At 40.2% G+C, this 19,309-nt stretch overlaps 1 protein-coding gene across 1 annotated transcript in view; it reads right to left on the minus strand.

Moving 5' to 3' along the window:
* Positions 1 to 19,309, minus strand: part of CATSPERB (cation channel sperm associated auxiliary subunit beta) — an 84,303-nt gene that overhangs the window by 20,054 nt on the left and 44,940 nt on the right. Inside the window, exons 15-19 of the mRNA XM_070941326.1 lie at positions 16,756 to 16,907; positions 9,678 to 9,814; positions 5,634 to 5,830; positions 3,701 to 4,027; positions 1,593 to 1,732 (exon numbers count right to left, since the gene is read on the minus strand). Coding sequence (XP_070797427.1) covers positions 1,593 to 1,732; positions 3,701 to 4,027; positions 5,634 to 5,830; positions 9,678 to 9,814; positions 16,756 to 16,907 — 953 coding nt within the window. The remainder of the gene's footprint in view (positions 1 to 1,592; positions 1,733 to 3,700; positions 4,028 to 5,633; positions 5,831 to 9,677; positions 9,815 to 16,755; positions 16,908 to 19,309) is intronic.

Consider the following 19,309-nt stretch of genomic DNA (forward strand, 5'->3'; position numbering starts at 1 on the left):
GTCCAGTAGTTGGACTGGAACAGATGAATTCCTGCCTTCATACAAACTTCTTCAGGCATTCTCCTAGAGGGCAGTGGCTTATGTAGGGAGACAGTGGTGGGTTGCTCTTGGTCTGGTCTGGTTCTTACAAACTGGCAGTAAAATCAGTGGGAGGCTTCAGCCACCCATCCAGACGTCATCATGGACGATCTGCGCATGCGTAGAAGGGGTTCTGCGCATGTGCAGAATCACGTGCGCTCCCATTGCGAACTGGTAGTAAAGGTAAGTAGAGCCCACCCCTATATGGAGAGTGATGGGTCTGTACACACTGGTCACACATCCTTGCTTGAGCAGAGCAAGAAGAGTTCTGCTGGCAGTTTGCTTGAATGTGAGTAAAACTCTATATTGAATTGTGGATCCTGCTTTATTAACATATGCACTGTAATCTCATGAAAAATTATGACATGTTTAAGTACATGTGAGTTAAGTTTCCATTTAAGCTGCATGGTTTCCACCTGAGAAAATCTGCAGGGACCAAAGAAAGGAAAATATCTGTTTGCGAGGCGCTGTCTTATACATTTAAGCATTTCTGGTCTGTTTTGATACTATTAATCATAGCATCTTGTGGACCACCTGCATTGTTTTGTCGTAGTTCTGCTCATTACTTCTGAATGGTTTCTATCTGTTGCAGTGGAGAAGGAGAGGTTGTCCCATAGCTCCTCATTAAGGTGCACATCAACCCCTTGCTTTGTAACATTTATATGAAATCACTGGAAGAGCCATTCAATGTGCTGATGGACTATGCTATGCTATGCTGTGCTGTGCTGTGCTGTGCTGTGCTGTGCTGTGCTATACTTTATACTATACTATACTAATACTAATACTAATACTAGTACTAGTACTAATATTAATGCTATGCTATGCTATGCTATGCTATGCTATGCTATGCTATGCTATGCTATGCTATGCTATGCTATGCTATGCTATGCTATGCTATGCTATCAGGGGTGAAATGTTCCCGATTCGGACCAGATCAGGCGATCCAGTAGTGATGGCAGTGGGTAGTTCGGAGAACCGGTAGCAAAAATCCTGCCCCCTCCCCCACCCATGCCCACCCAATCGCCCGGTCCTCACTTGCCCACTTGGCAGCTTGCTGTTTCTTTCAGGTTCGCTTGCTTTTCCTGCCTTGCTTTGGCTGCTGCAATCCATTGCATCAGCTAACAACTCAATCTGCCTACCTGCAATGAATCCAACTGGTGAGCAACTCTATCTGCCTGCCTGCCTGCCTTGTGCCTTCAATTTGGTAAGTAACTGGGGGTTTTTTTTTGGGGGGGGGGAGGAGCTTTAAAAAAAAAAGTTCATTAGGTTCTTTTTTTAGGAGGGTTTTTTTTAGACAGCAATTTAAAGTTAAGGAAGTTTTAAATTTAGCTGCTTTTATCTAAAAATATAAATAAAATAAAATAATAAAATAAAATATTTGTGCAGCTTTCTGAGATTTGGTGTGTTTCTGTAGTGTTTCACTCTAACTACACAAACACACAAAATCTCACAAAGCTGTATGTGGCACACAGTAAACTCTATCAAATAGTTGAGCAAAACAGTTTGTGTATTACCTGTTCAAAAAATTTACTGCGAACAATGATATTGAATACATAACTATGATTATCATCCCAGTAATCTGCTGCAGTCATATCCAGTAGATTAGGCCTTCCAATTAGAACTCTCATCATATACTGATGAAACACTATGAAAGCTGTGGATTGAAACAACCATGAAAATTATATTGATTGCAATAAGGGAGCAAAACACTTAAAAATTAAAAACACTTAAAAATTCAATGGTAAGAAAAGATTTTACACATAGGCAAGCAAAATCAAATGTACAGTACAGGTATAGAATAGGTGGAACATCAATAGAAGCAACTGTGAGTGATCTAGGACTCCTATTAGACAACCACTTAAATATGAGCCAGCAGTGTGGCAGTGTGCCAATGCATTCCTAGGCATTCCTAGGCTACATTAACAGAGGAATAGACCAGTGGTGGGCTACTGGTTCGCTCACGTATGCACCATTGCTTCATGCGCACACACAAACTCATCTAGGATGGACAGGTGTTTTCTTACCATTTTTTTTGCCTATTTTAACTTGTATTCCTATTTATGGTACTGTTTTTGATAGGTTGGACTGTTTTTTCCTTTAGTGTAAAGACAGATGCAAAAAATGAATTAAGCAGTTCTGCTTTCTCTCTCTTGCATATCAATTTCTTGCCATTTTCTCCCATTAATGGACCAATAGTTTCCTTGACTTTTTTCTTGTTTTTTACATGTTGAAAGACGCTTTTTTGTTATTTATTTCTTTTGTCACAAGCCTTAGTTTATTTTGAGCCTTAGCTTTCCTGACTTCATCTTTATAGGCTCGAGATATTCTGTCTTAGTTATGTACCTGTCTTTTCACCTTTTATACTTGTCTTTTTTGTGCTCAGTTTATCAGAGAACTCTTTGTGCAGGCATGCTGGTTTTTTTGAGAGCTGTTATTTTTCTTCTTCATTGGAATTGTGTTAGACTGGGCTTTTGTAATCTCATTTTTCAAAATTTCCCAGGCTTCTTTTCCAAAGCACTAGAAGACAGGACAAGAAGTAATGGACGGAAGCTAATCAAGGGAGATACAACCTAGAACTAAGGAGAAATTTCCTGACAGTGAGAACAATTAACCAGTGAAACAGCTTGCCTTTAAAAGTTGTGGGTGCTCCATCACTAGAGATTTTTAAGAGATTGGACAGCCATTTGTCCAAAATGGTATAGGGTCTCTTGCTTGAGTAGGGGCTTGGACTAGAAGACCTCTGAGATCCCTTGCAACTCTGTTATTCTGTTACTCTATACCATACCATAAAAAATAAGAGCACTTGTTTCTATTTCATTAAACTGAAAGGATTGGAAAGATGCATTGTGCTTGACAGAGATCTAACATAGCTAGGTGATGTTGTCTATGGAAACTATAATGCCAGCCCATCTCTTTCACTAATTTCTTTTAAGTACTACAGGTACTCTTCATTTAATGAGTGCCTTTTGTAGCAATTGTTCACAATTACAATGATGAACATTTTACAAGTAATCTTACAATTATGACCTTCACAGGCCTGTAAAACAAAGGAAAGCTGAAGTAAGATCACAAACACAATAACAGCTTTAGTTAACAACTATTTTGTTTAACAACCCAATTGCCTGTCCCAATTGTGGTCAATAAATAAGAACTGCCAGTATTGCCTATTTAAATCCTACTGATTCTAGTTACCTATGCTAATAATTTTATTATTATAATCTTACATTAAAATGATAAGAGCTTGGAAGGCAATTAATGATTAATTAGGCAAGGATAGCATTTTCCCCCAGTGTAGAATCAATCACCATCTAAGAAATTTTGCTTTAGAAGGTTGTAGTGGGGGCCAGGGATGAAATTTTTCAGCCTTTTCTACAGATTGAAAAACAGATAAATGAATTATGCATTTCAGAGCCTGATATTTCTATTGTGAACATTTTAAAGATAAAAAAGGCAGAGCTGCCTACCCATGAATAGCAGTGAATATTTGCACTGAGGTTAGTAAAAACATACATTTAACTTAAATTAATACTTTCATGCTTTAAAAACCTATTGTACGTATATTTATAACACACTGAGAGTTAAAAAAGAGAGAAAGATACATGCATGATTCCAGTGGTCTTACCAGTATTAACTGGAGTTACTCTGAATGAAAAACTCAATTGTTGCCCAAGATCCAGGTATTTAATGGCATGGAGTGGTAGATCATCAAACTGTTGTACTATATGTCTACATGTGTCAACTACAATTTTCCATTTTCTACCGTTTGTTGTGCCAAAGTCATACATAAACCACTCATCAGGTGGAAAAGAGTAGTTTAGAAGCATTTTTTCAGGCAAAGTGGTAATTCCTAAAGCGTTAAGATCATCCAACACCTCGGTGATAAAGAAACTGCTAGTGCCTGGAATCACCACTGTCTTTTCAACATCACTTGCCTTAAATACATTAGTACCTGGAAAAAAAATCACACACAGAGAGACACAACTGTCATTAAAAATGAGTTGGCATTATAATGAATAAGGTTAAGTAATTGCCTGACATCTGCCAGTTTCACTTAGTATAAGGAACCTTAGATTTTATACCTTAATTAACAATAAAAGACACATTCTCTGCAAAGTAACCAATGAACTATTGAGGATAGCCCACAACCAACTAAAACACTGTAGCCCAAACTGACAAAAGCACTCCAAGTGTCAATATTACCTGGATTTTTTTAGGCTTCATTATCAGCCTTTTAATAAAGGTGATAATTAGCATTATTAGCATGGCATCTGTGACTCCTTCTGGAGTTCGGGAAACCAGTAGCCACTGGAAATAAAGTTGTAATTCAACAAAAATAATTTTTTCAGACTCAGAAATGCAAAGATATATGAATAAAACAAAGGCTGATGCATGTTTGAAGGAGGCAGACAACCAAGGAGCCAAGAGGAGGTAAATGCTAGCTGATAATCGCTTGGGAGAGAACACAATGTAAAGAAATGGTACAGGGGAACAGCACTCCTGAGGAGCCAATTGGGGTTCGGGATCCAGTTGTGTAACCTATACATCCATCAGGAGACAGCCAGTAGTCACAGTGTGCACAGGAATGTGGACAAATATACAGGTACCTTTTACAGGAGAAGTGATGGTTGGAGCCTTATTCTTTTTGACTTGAGACTGCTGGAGGCAGTGGAGGCAGTCTGAATGCAAACAGAATAGACCCACCCCTGCCAAATGAACTTTTGGATCCCATGGGCTGAAATGACTGAGTGACAAGTGGACCAGATGATGGTTGTAAAGACTATACTCTTCACTCCTTCCCTTGATCTGCCATCCCCATCCTACTTCTGAAGGATTAATGATGATCTGATTCTGGTCTTTCATCCTCAGGAAGGAGCTGTGGGGGTGCAGTGCAGTGCAAAACCTGCAATCATGCAATTAGATACACAAGAGGGAATGTACAGCCATGGGGATAAAGTGGGGAAGCCTCAAAGGTTACCCACCTTCTGAGAAAATCAACTAGACTGCAGGCAATGGTGTCACATGAAAAAGAACAAATCAAGACACAGCTCCTACCTAAAGCAGGGCTTTATGGAGAATAGGGAATTGATCAGGAAGACCTGACATTTACTGCTTGCCATTTTTTCCTGGGTCCTGGGAAATTTAGTTCAAAAGTCTCAGCGTAATAAACACCTGAGAGAATTTGCAGGATTTGGCTCCCTGATCAGGTTGAGGAAACATTGAATGTGTGTTTGAGAAACCATAATTTGGAATTTTACAATGTTTTCAAGAGATTTGTTAAGTTGGAACTTGACCAATGATATCTAGCTGAAATGGAATATCATTCATTTTGTATAACAAAAAATATGGCTTTTAACATTATAAGCATAACAATTTTTTCTTATTCTTATAGAATTTCCAAAGAATTTCAGATACCACAGTAGTACACTTAATACATTAAAAAGTATAGCTGTTCAGAATTTAGAAAATGCTGATATTTAAGAAAAATACTGAAGGGGTATGACTCACATAAGCAAATTCAGAACCAAAAGTTCTTCATTATCGAATGATTGACATACCTGCAGTACTAAGTACAAGTTGATATACGGTAGTGGTAGAATTAGTAGGTAGAATGGTTAAAGTATTTGCTGTACAAGGGCTGTCAGTTACAGATTCAATAGGAAAATGTTCCAGAACATCTACCAAGATAGATGATACAATTCCTTTAGGATTCATACGTGGGAAGATTGTGTTAATTACACCTGATCCTCCTGGCCTTAAAAAAACAGAAAATATTATTGTCTTGATAGTTTTGTCCAATTGCATTTTATATGTACCACAATTATAGCTTGTCATATGGCATTCTTCTCTCAGAAACCTTCTAGGTTTGATCCTGTTTTCTGCTTTGGGGTAGCATGTGTTTCTGCTGCTAACAGCTGTCTTCTAAGGGGCTCCCATTGGGGGAAATAACTAATCCTTGATTCTATATAGTATTATAAGAGGAGGTGCTTGATCTTTAATATTCAGATTAAAAAACTCTGGAACAAGCACCATGATGAATAAACTCATTCTCTGTTCATTGGGGTTTAGTGGAGTTCAGCAGGATGTCAAGTTTAAGGGCCTCTCCATACTTTTCACTGCTGCTATATCCTCATAGGATTTGTGGCCTTGTTTTTCCTCCTGAATTCTACTGTGCATAAGATAAGGGACAAAGCTTGAGGAAGAGGAAGGTAAGTTTGAAATCATTTGTCCTTGACATGTCATAAGGTAACATTTTATCAATAAGTTTTAAGAATTGACAGGGGGTTGTATCTTAGAATTCTGATTCTTGGCTATTAGAGGTAGGTAGAACTTTGAAAGGACCTATGTCAGAATGAAGCTCTAACACAGTTTGTTTTAAATCTTCCAGCCTTCAAAGAATATCAATTTGTTCTTCCTCAGGAAATTGTCTTAAAGAGTTTTGATTTAAAGTTTCCTCTATAAACTGTTCAGATTATGACCTTATTAAATATTTACTAGGAGTCATAATACCTTTCTTTTTCAAAGTCGCTGTATCAGGCACATTGTGGCCATCAGTGTTCTGTTCCATTTTATGGGAAATTGGCTTGATATTATTCCCGGACTTTTTATTAAACAGCCGGGTTCTAATATATTGGTCAAACTCCATATTTCGGATAGATCTGATATTTCTGTTCCATTTTATGGGAAATTGGCTTGATATTATTCCCGGGTTCTAATATATTGGTCAAACTCCATATTTCGGATAGAATTGAAAACACTCCCATGAATTTCCTTACTTTAAGTAACATTAATATAAATTGAACTTTTGTATTTAATTATAACTCTATAAGTACTGAAACGTCTTGCAAAACCTCTCAATAACTTCCATTTATCTGCAACATTTGGCTATGGGGAAGCTGACTCAGAGAACATATTGCTTTATGGGAGACTCATTATCTTTTGGAATGAAGAGGTTTTTTTCCTTGTACATTTGACTTATACATTGACTACCGTGCTGATTGTATCAAAAGTAAGTCCCACAAACCACATCCTAACATTCAACCCCCCATCATCCAAAACTAGACACGCACGCCTCTAACTTCAATACCAACCGCTACTGATCTTAAATGCAAGCTACTTAACACAAGAAGCCTCGTAAACAAAATGCCTGAATTTCTCCTCTTACTAAATATGGCTATATTCAACATTATATTTATCTGCGAAACGTGGCTGAATGCATCCCTTCCTGACTCCATTACCATAGTAAGAGACTATCATGTTTACTGGTCCGATCGTGAAATCCGTAGAGCAGGTGGTATTGCTATCTTCTATAAAAAGTCCCTAAATCTAAAAAATATTCAAGTTGCACAGGAACTCACTCTTCCTGAGACCATCGTCTGCGAGCTGTCCATAAATACTACATTTCACTTCTTACTATGTTACAGAGCCCCTGACTATGACCTCGTACATGTGAACAAGTTAACTTCACTACTAACATGGGCAGCCTCCTGCCCACACCCTCTTATCTTTCTTGGTGACCTCAATCTACCATTTATTAATTGGACCCTAAACGAATGTACAACTGAACCCATACATGCAGTCCTGTACAATGCTGTTACTAATCTGGGACTGGATCAACTAGTAACTAACAATACTAGACTGAACAACTGCCTTGATCTCATCTTCTGCAACAGTTTAAACTCAATTTATGGACTACAAATAAAAGAACCATTCTCCAACAGTGACCAAAGCATGATTGACTTTTGTTTCAATATACGTCCTTACAAAAATAATCATAATTATGGGATCTGCAATTATAACTTTAAAAAAGCCAACTATGATCTCATAGACACCGACCTCTCATCTCTTGATTGACAAATTCTATTCACTAGCTGTAATACTGCCAAAGACCATTATAACATTTTTTTGCTCAAAATCAAAAGAGTCATTAAACTATATGTACCACTAATAACCCCCAAAACCAGAAAAAACAAATTACCCATAACAATAAGGAAGCTCCAATCCCAAAAAAAAATATCTTTGGCGAAAAAACAAACTAGCTATGTAGCTAACTTTAAAAGCCACTGCAAAAACGTATGCCACCAGATAAAGACTGAATGCATCAATTATCACATCAAACAAGAGGAAAACCTTCTGCGCACAAAATCCACCTGTACCTTCTATAATTTTGTAAACAACAAACTTAAAGACTCGAGATCCATCCCACCCCTAAAAAGACCTAACAGTAAAGACTGTAATGATGAAGCCGTTAAAGCCAACCTCTTTAACACATTCTTTGGCTCAGTCTTTCTAAACAGCAATGTTTACAATATTGGAGTCATGTCCAATATTTCCTTAGTCGTATCACAGATAATTACAACGATTTAATACATATCGATTTTACAGAAGACAACGTTGAAAAGGCACCACGTAGTCTAAAACCATCTCTATCTATTTTACCTGATGGACTATGTGCCTACTTCTTAAAAAAGCTTTCCACTGCCATAGCAGAACCTCTAAGCATAATCTTTGAAAAATCTTTCAGGACCAGCTCCTTCCCCAACCTATGGTCACTAGCCACGGTCATCCCTATCTTCAAAAAGGAGACCCCAATCTAATTGAAAATTACAGACCAATCTCTTTATGTTGTGTCACCTGCAAAGTCACGGAATCAATTGTAAACCAATCCATTACCCTTCACTTAGAGATAAACAATTACTCTCTAACAAACAATTTGGTTTCAGGAAAAATTTATCCTGTAATCTGCAACTCCTACATTGCAAAAACATATGGATTACACAACTCGATCAGGGCAAAGCAGTAGACGCAATTTACATAGACTTCTGTAAAGCCTTTGTTTCAGTGGTACATGCCAAACTACTTCTAAAACTAAAATCTTCTGGCATTTCTAGACTCCTGCATAATTGGATAACTGTGTTCCTGTCAAACAGGCAACAAGTGGTCAAAATAGGGAGCACCCTATCAAATCTTGCACCTGTTAACAGTGGTGTCCCCCAAGGCAGTGTTTAGGACCAACACTCTTTATACTTTACATAAATGACCTTTGCGATCATATTATAGGCAACTGTGTTCTCTTCGCTGATGATGTAAAACTATTCAACACCACCGACAATGCTGCTACTCTTCAAAAAGACCTTGATTATGTGTCAGAGTAGTCAAACAATTGGCAACTCCAAATCTCAACCAACAAATGCTCTGTCTTACACATTGGCAAAAAAAAAATCAGAACACAAAATACAAGCTAGGTGGACATATAGCATCCTGAACCAAAACCAAATAAATCGTATTATACTTTACCATGGTGTACAAATTAGGCCTCTATACTCTAATAAAAAAAAATGTTAAGGGGGTCTTGTATAATCTCAATTCTGCATTACTGGAATAATTTAATTTCAGATGCTGACAAATATGATTTCATTTTAAAATTATTTGTGCCAGGTCTGTTAATACTTGCCAGGTATATTACAAGTTCTGTCCCTTAAATCTGTATTTTAAGAATGAGTGCTATTTATTTTTTTTAGGAAACAGACAATGTTTTAAAATTCATAATACCGGAGTAATTTTAAAAAAAGTAGAATAATTTAAATACTATTGGTATTTACAGATAATCTATGCGCTTTCTATTTTGTAAGTTGGTGAATGTTGGCATAGTCTCTGGTGGCCCGTAGTGAAAAAATAGCATTTGCTCTTCAGTAACATAATGTGGAGATAAAGGACCATCAAAACCTAAATCCGTCTCCTGAAACAAAGTGAAGAAGTAATTAGTTGATTTCTTCATTTAGATGTACAAATTTTTAACTATTTTAGGGAAAAAATCTAAAGGGTTCTTGGTCAACAATATGACATAGTACATGTACATTCATGTCTCCAGGCATAGACTACTCATTCTTAGATTCAATCCATATTCAATTTTAATTTATTCACAACCAATTGATCCTTGATCCTGTCTCTTCTTTTTTGCCATGCAGATTCCATTTAAGTAATTCATTGTCACTTCATTCAATTTTCTTTTATGTGTCTTCAGACACCTTATAAAAATATTCAACACTGGAACATGAATCAAAGCAACAGCAGTTAAGATTGTTAAGTCCATGCCCATTATTATTATTTTTTTAAAGGAAGAGGTAAAATATACATTCTGTAAGAGAGAGTGAGTTCACAGTAATAGAACCAACTCAGTAAAAGCTATTTTGTTGTACCCATCTGTTTAACAAATATAACATTGGGATAATCTATGTAGCTGATATCAAGGGTATGACAATCTCATTTAAACATGAACGGCTGTGACAAAATCATCTTGTTTTACATAGGGTTCATGATTATGGCTCATGAATCAGCCAAAGTTGATAGAAAGCATTCCTGGTGGTAAGTCAGTACATGTCATCATCATCAGTAGCTTCAAAACCACAATAATCCTAAATGTTCACCTGGTCCTTTAATGGAAAAAGATCCTGCTCTGACATGTATTTATACTTGCAGCAGAAGGTTTGCCCACCAGAGTATTAAAATAACTTAGATTTAGAAGCGAGGAGCAAGGTGGCCAGTTTTCTGATGCTGTCAAATTGTTCAGATCAATAAAATAAAAGATGAATTGCAAAAGTCCAGTGATGAAAATTTAAAGCAAGCAAATGTAAAGTGATGCACGCTCATCCATAAACCTCTGATTTCATATGTGCAGTAGTCCAGAGCTGATAGTAAAATCAGAAAATGGATATTAAACCCTTGGTTAACAGATCAACGAAAATGTCAAGCTACTTTCCAATGGCAAAGCCAAATCCCACACGTGGAGTTATTAGAAAAGAAAGTGTAAATAAAACTGCTAGTTCAGTGATACTTATATAAATATAGAGTGTGATGACTCTTGAAACACTGTATATTTTTGTGGAGCCTGCATCTCCAAAAGGATATTGATATCACAGCATGATAGTAGGAGCATTTCGACAGGCATTCTAAAGAATTAATGGGAGCTAGTGTGGATTTATAACAAATAAATCATATTAGACACGGTTGTAAATTAAGAACTACGTGTACTGGCAGGCACGCTGCTCAGTTGTATATCTGAGCAGACAGATGGAATCTTTGCAGGTTATGACCATTCCAGTGTTCTTCTAAAGTCATGTTTGATGTGTCATATCCAGGCACAAGAAGAATTCTAAGGGAATTTAAATCTTAAAATTATATTATGTGTTACAGAACTCAACTACAAATTTAATAGTTGCTGGCAATACTTAAGAAATGGATATGATTCAATAAAAGCCAACAATTTCTAAAACTCTCATTAGTTTCTAAGAAATCTCTAATTCTTTCAATAAGAATAGAATAGAATAGAATAGAATAGAATAGAATAGAATAGAATAGAATAGAATAGAATAGAATAGAATAGAATAGAATAGAATAGAATAGAATAACAGTGTTGGAAGAGACCTTGGAGGTCTTCTAGTCCAACCCCCTGCTTAGGCAGGAAACGCTACACCATTTAAGACAAATGGTTATCCAACTTCTTCTTAAAAACTTCCAGTGTTAACTGATTAATTGTTCTAACTGTCAGGAAATTTCTCCTTAGTTCTAGGTTGCTTCTCTCCTTGATTAGTTTCCACCCATTGCTTCTTGTCCTATCCTCAGGTGCTTTGGAGAATAGCTTGACTCCTTTTCTTTGTGGCAGCCCCTGAGATATTGGAACACTGCTATCATGTCTCCACTAGTCCTTCTCTTCATTAAACTAGACATACCCAGTTCCTGCAACCATTCTTCATATGTTTTAGCCTCCAGTCCCTTAATCATCTTTGTTGCTCTTCTCTGCACTCTTTCTAGAGTCTCCACATCTTTTTTACATCGTTGCAACCAAAACTGAATGCAGTATTCCAAGTGTGACCTTATCAAGGTATTATAAAGTGGTATTAACACTTCACATGATCTTGATTCTATCCCTCTGTTTATGCAGCCTAGAACTGTGTTGACTTTTTTGGCAACTGCTGCACACTGCTGGCTCATATTTAAATGATTGGATAAGGATAAGGATAAGGATAAGGATAATTTTATTTCTCTCCCGAAGGACTCGGGGCGGTGTACAGCCAGGTAAAAACACAATACAAATATCACAATTTAAATTAAAAAAATTATTAAAAGTATTACATTTAAGGCCAATTAACTAAAAAACCCAAAAATTTAAAAATTCCAAATTTAAAACTCAATTTATGAAGCTAGCCCTGCCTGTCGGAAGAGCAGGGTCTTAAGAGCACAGCAGAAAACTTGGGGTCAGAGATCTTGCATATGTCCGGGGGCAGTTCATTCCAAAGGGCAGGGGCTCCCACAGAGGAGGCTCTCACCCTGGGTGTCTCCAGCTGACATAATTTGGCCGACGGCACCCTGAGGAGTCCTTCTCTGTGGGAGCAAACTGGAAGGTGGGAGGCTATTGGTGGCAGAAGGCGGTCTCGTAGGTACCCAGGTCCTGAGCCATGGAGCGCTTTAAAGGTGATAACCAACACCTTGAATCGCACCCGGAAGACCACTGGGAGCCACTGCAGCTCGCACAGGAAAGGTGTTACATGGGCGCAACGAGTTGCACCCATAATTACCTGCACGGCTGCATTCTGGACCAATTGGAGCCTCCGAGTGCTCTTCAAGGGGAGCCCCATGTAGAGAGCATTACAGTAGTCCAGCCGGGAGGTAACAAGGGCGTGAATGACTGTGCGCAAAGCATCCCAGTCCAGAAAGGGACACAACTGGCAAATCGGGCGAACCTGATAAAAAGCCCCCCTGGCCATGGCCGTCATATGCTCTTCTAAAGACAGCCATGCATCCAGGAGGACGCCCAGATTGCGAGCCCTCTCTGTGGGGGGTAGGGATTCACCCCCTATAGACAGCGATGGCGTCAGCTGACTATACCGGGATACGGGTAGCCACAGCCACTCGGTCTTGGAACGGTTGAGTCTGAACCTATTTCTCCCCATCCAGACCCTCCAGGCAGCGGGACATCACGTAAAGGGCATCATTGGAGTGGCCTGGGGTGGAGATGTACAGCTGAGTGTCATCAGCGTACTGATGTACCCTCACCCCAAAACCACAGATGATCTCGCCCAGCGGCTTCACACAAATGTTGAACAGAAGGGGCGAGTGGACCGACCCTTGCAGCACCCCCCAAGTGAGGCGCCTCGAGATCGACCTCTGCCCCCCCTGCCAACACAAACTGCAAGCGGTCGGAGAGGAAGGAGGAGAACCACCGCAGCATGGTGCCTCCTATTCCTAACCTTCTCAACCGCTGCAGCATGATACCATGGTCGATGGTATCAAAAGCCATTGAGAGATCTAATAGGACCAGAACAGAGGAGCAACCTCCTTCAAAGATCATCCACCAATGCGACCAATGTCATTTCCATGCTGTACCCCCGTCTGAAGCCCGACTAATAAGGGTCCAGATAGACAGCTTCATCCAGGTACTGGTGGAGCTGTCATGCCATCACACTCTCAACAACCTTCGCCACAAAGTGAAGGTTGGAGACCGGACGATAATTTGCTACTACAGCCGGGTCCAGGGAAGGCTTCTTGAGTAGAGGCCTCACCACCACCTCCTTCAAGGCGGCAGGAAAGGTCCCCTCACTCAGAGAAGCATTTATAATCCCCTGGAGCCAGCCTTGTGTAACCTCTTGGGAGGCCAATACCAACCAGGAGGGACACGGGTCCAATAAACATGTGGCAGTACTAAGCCTTCCCAGAATCCTGTCCATGTCCTCGGGAGTCACAGGGTCAAACTCTTCCCAGATAATGTTCTCAAGACCTAGCCCCATCTCACCCCCTGGACTCACCCAGTTGGAGTCCAAGCCTTCCTGAATCCGAGCAACTTTATCATGCAGGAACTGCACAAACTCCCCTGAAGAAGGGAATGGGTCACCCTAAACAGAGCGGCTGGGCGGTTCTTTGCAGATGCGATAAGAGCAGAAAAATAGTTAAATTTCGCCGCTTTTATCACCACTAGGTAGGTCTTGATATAAGACCTCACCAGTGTTTGGTCGGAATCAGATTGACTAGTCCTCCAGACACTCTCTAGGCATCTTTTCTGATGTTTCATCTCTCTCAGCTCCTCGGAGAACCGAGGAGCCAATTGAGATCGACATCGGGTCAGAGGCCACAAAGGCATGATGCGGTCTAAAGCCCTGGCGGCTGCCCTATCCCAGGCGGCCACCAGGTCTTCAGTCGAGTCATGTGCCAGAGTTTCAGTAAATGGCCCAAGCTCCATCAGGAACCTATCAGGGTCCATCAGGCGCCTGGGACGGAACCACCTGGTTGGTTCCGTCTCTTTGCGGCAAGAGTAAGTGGCTCGAAAGTCTAAGTGAAGGAGGGAATCATCTGTCCATGACAAGGGCTTAATATCTAAATCCCCTATTCCTAGATCATTCAACCACTGACCAGAGACAAAAATCAAGTCCAGAGTGTGTCCTCCTGTGTGAGTGGGGCCTTGACCTAACTGGGTCAGGTCCATGGCCGTCATGGAAGCCATGAACTCCCTAGCTGTCTCCGACAGATGGCAGGTTGAAATCCCCCGTGACAACAAGTCTGGGGTTATCCACTGCCACCCCCGGCAATAACATCGAGCAGCTCGGGTAGGGCTGCCGCCATGTGGCAGGGAGCCAGGTACGTAGTCAGCAAACCCATCTGCACCCCACGACCCCACTTCACAAAGAGGGAATCACATCCGGCTATCTGAGGAACAGTGGCCTCCCTCGGCAAAGACTTTCCCTAATAATCGTCACCACACCCCCCCGCCCCTCCCGTGGGCCCTCGGCTGATGAAATGCACAGAAACCCGTGGACACATTTCTACGAGGGGGACCCCCCCTCCTGGCCCAAGCAGGTCTCCATAATCCCTGCCAGGTCTGCACCCCCCCCAACAAAAGGTCACAAATGAGGGGGGCTTTATTAACCACCGACCTGGCATTACACAACATCTGCCGAGGACCTAGGGCCTGAGATTCTGTGCAACCCGGGAAACGAGACACGCATTGGGGGCCGGAGTACACAATCGCTCGCAAACAGTGTGTGTGTACCCCCTGAACATGATATGGCCCCTGCGTCCGCCATACCTGCCCCTCCCACTCACCATTTCAATTGAGCTGCCCTTCATCTCACCCCCCATCCCCATCCCTGTCCCCTCCGCTGCACCCATCCGACCCACCACCCCCTTCAGTGGCTATATGGGCCCCCCCAGGTCCACCTTTACAACCCCCTCCCCCCTCCTGGGTCCCCTTAAAATTTTCGTTAAAAATTTTGTTAAAAAACCTCTCAATCTATGTCCCTTAAAACCCTTAAAATCCTTAGAATCCTTGTGCCACCTCTCGGGGTCCCAAGACCCATCATTAAGATAGGTCTTTGCAAGGCCCACTGGCCACACCCAAGAATGGGGGGAATTTCTCAAGGCGACCAGGTCCGCGATTGTATAAGTTCGTAAAGTCATCCTCAAACATAGAGATGGGAATGTCAATGGTAGCGGAGGCTATCGAGATCACAGGTCAGTACTTCAAGATCTAAAGTCTAACATCCGCCCTGGCCATAGACAATAGGAGCCTGCATTCCCAGATGCCCTCTCATGGCAATAGGAAAATGACAGACGATGGTAATCTTCACTGCCCTCTCACCACAGCAAGGTTCCTAGGCCAGGTAGGAATCATCCGGGTGGGATCCATAGGTCATTGATGCTCTCCCACCGCAACACAACTTGGTCACACAACAGGTCCACAGCTGCCCTCTCACAGCGGCGGGCAACCACACCCAGAGAAACTGACCATTATAGGGCTGGAAAAATGAAGGGCAAGGGCTCTAGATGCCATCACCAGTCCAGGTGGTTGCAGCAGGAACAATCAGGGGTCAAAGCAGTAGAGATGGAACGTCCAGGCAAGGCCTTCAACCGCCTGCGACCCCCAGCTCGGCCCAACCAATTGCCCACTAGGACTCCAAGATCCCTCTCACAGTTACTATTATTGAGCAAGGTACCACATATACTAGACCTGTGCATTTTGTTTTTCTTGCCTAAATATAGAACCTTACTTTTTTCACCATTGAATTTCATTTTGTTAGATAGCACTCAATGTTCAAGACTGTCAAGATCCTTCTGTATCTTAAGCCTATCTTCTGGAGTGTTGGCTATTCCTGCTAGCTTGGTGTCATCTGCAAATTTGATGAGTTCTCCATCTATCCCCTAGTCCAAGTCATTGATGAAGATGTTGAAGAGTACTGGGCCTAAAACAGAGCCTCGGGGTACTCCGCATACTTCCCTCCATGTAGATGCAGTTCCATTGAGGACTACATGTTGAGTGCCGTTGGTCAGCCAGTTACAAATCCATCAGGTGGTGATGCTTTCTACCCACATTTTTCTACTTTATCTAGTAGTAGGTTATAGTCTACTTTATCAAATGCCTTACTGAAAATAAGTTTTGTCATAGCTTTGCGTTACCAGCTGTTCACACAATAAATTAGTTAAATCACATTTTAAACACATTTAGTATCTAGTTAGAAATAATTTCAGTGGAGTATGCATTTAGGCTGTGTGTTTTAAGGAATCACAGCTATATTATCTTTACAAAGCAAGTAAATATGCATTTCATACACTCAAACTGAATAAGCTTTACATTAGTCTAACATTTTATAAATCATCTTCAGTAGAACACCAAATAAATGATAAATATCAAACCTCCATTAAAGTGTTCATATCCACCACAGAAACTGACAAACCATCGATACTTGTGCTATTAAAACTTATATGATTTAAAATTCCCAGATGATCAAAGTACATGCTGAAAACACCAAGTGGCATTGTTGTAAGAAATGTATATGCAGTTACTCCTACAGAGAAAAAAAAAATATGTGTGCATACCTTATGTTACTATTATAAACTCTATGACTTCACACAGAAATATTTTCAAAGAGAACATTTCTTCTAATCAAACTGAGTTTGCTCTACGTAATCAGGATACAAGATATTTGATTTAGAAAGAAGTGAATGTAAATGTTTTATTCCATAGATCCATGTCAATTAAAGCAATATTTTCTAAAAAAAATGCAGCAGTGGACAAATCTACAGGTACAAAGTGCTTCACGTGGAGAAAAGAAGATTGGCAGTATTGAGGACTTAGTTTGGAGTGGTTCTATGTATTTTATAAACTGCAATTTTGACTGGTCTTTTGTCTTTGGACAGAAACTGCATATAAAATTAATGAATGAAAAACATTCAAGAGCCAATGGAAGATTGCACTGAGTTTCTTCTATTCCAGCCAATAAGGAGAGTGTGGAAAATCAACAACTGAGTTGAATGTAAAGACACCGTAATTTCCAGGAAAAAAATGGATGACAGAGAAAATGTTATTAAATCACAGCTTTTAATATAAGTTATCTCAATGCTTTGTTTGTTTGTTGCGCATACTTCTATATCACCTCAGTCATAAAACTCTAAGCATAGCAAATATATATAGTATATTACAATAACTTAAATGTTATCCAAATTATATAATCACAATCTCAACAATATAAATTCAACAACAACAACAACAACAACAACAACAACAACAATAACAACAACAACAACAACAACCTCCGAGGAGCTCTACCTTGTCGTGGTGGAGGGGCTTGCATGCTCTAGTGATCCTAAGGGCTATGCTGAACAGGTGCAACCATATCAGACAGATCTTAGGTGAAGGGCCAGACAAAATTTGCTCCACGACCCATTCAAACATGGTGAATAGAAAAAAAATGAAATTTATGCCGGCTGAACCATCGCCCGGATTAACAAGGGTTCCATTGTATGCTATGGCTCCTGGGCATTCTACACAATATGAGTTACAGGGCTCAGCTCCCTCTGCTAGGCAACCAGGGCATGGAGCTGACAAGCTACTGGAAGAAAAACCCAAAAAGCGAAAAATCTGGACTAGGGAAGAAAACATCTCTATTATGGAAGCTTACTATCAGTCTGAGCCAGCAAAACGTGGATTTCAAAAACAAATGTATCGGATTTGGAAGATGAACCACACGGACTGTGACACCAGTGAACAAAGGTTAATGGACCAACGACGTGTAATCCTAAACCACAAATTTTTCACTACAGAAGAATTAATAGCAATAGAAGAGAAAGCAATTAATGGTCTGAGTACATCAACAAAGAAGAGTAACATCAAGAATGATTTGCAGACTCAAAAGCAAATTGAGGAAAAAAGGAAGGAAGAGGATACTGGAAATGGATGAAGATAAAGAACAAGGAAGCACTGAAGAACAAACACCAACAGATAGTGCTCAATTAGCTGGAAAAATAAAGCACCAAATGGAAGATGCTGAAAGAACACGTTTGCCAAAGCTGAACCAAGTGAACCGGAAAGAATTGAGAAATGTACTAAAAAAGGTCAATGAGGCTGTGCAAACTATCCGAACCACTACATTAGCCGAAACAAACCAACTGATGTATGCAGCAGCCGTCATAACCATCAAAGAACTGGGTTTGAAAATATAAAAGAACCAAAGAGGCAAGAAGGGGAAGCCTAAGTGGAAAATTCGGTTAGAATTAAAGATCAAAAAATTAGGTGGACATTCGAGCAACTTGAAGAACCTAAGGCAAGGTCAGCTAAAGAACAAGCAGGTCAAAAGCAGCCTGGAATCAAGATATGATCTGAGGAATAAGGAGATTGCGGTAGTAATTGAAGAGCTGAAGCAGAGGGTTGTTGCCATCGCTGAAAAGATTAAAAGGTATGAAAACCGAGTAACTCAGTTCAAGGAAAACTCACAGTTCAGAGCTAATCAACACCAGTTTTATAAGAGCTTAGAAAATGGAAACGGAGTAACAACAAATGAAAAGCCTGATAAAGAGAAAGCTCTGAAATTCTGGAAGAATTTGTGGGAAAACAACAAAAAGCACAACAGAAATGCAAAATGGATCAAACAGGTTGAGGACTCTATTAAAGTGCATAAAATGGAAGACGTGAAAATAACAAAAGAAATGGTGCAAAGACAGTCAAGAAAAGTGAAGAACTGGAGTGCACCTGGACCAGATGAGCTGCATGGCTTCTAGTTAAAGGGACTTACAAGTGTGCACAAAAGATTGGCAGCCCAGATGAACCAGATCCTGAAAATGATGAATGGATGACAACTGGAAGGACATTTTTGATCCAAAAAGATAAAGAAAAAGGAAAGGACCCTGGAAAAAAGAGCCTTGATAGTACAGTGGTCTAAGCACCCTGTTATTAACACAGCTGCCTGCAATT

This window comes from Pituophis catenifer, unplaced genomic scaffold (genome assembly GCF_029215685.1).
Source record: "Pituophis catenifer annectens isolate HBS135680 unplaced genomic scaffold, rPitCat1.0.hap2 SCAF_1, whole genome shotgun sequence".
Lineage (NCBI taxonomy): Eukaryota > Metazoa > Chordata > Lepidosauria > Squamata > Colubridae > Pituophis > Pituophis catenifer.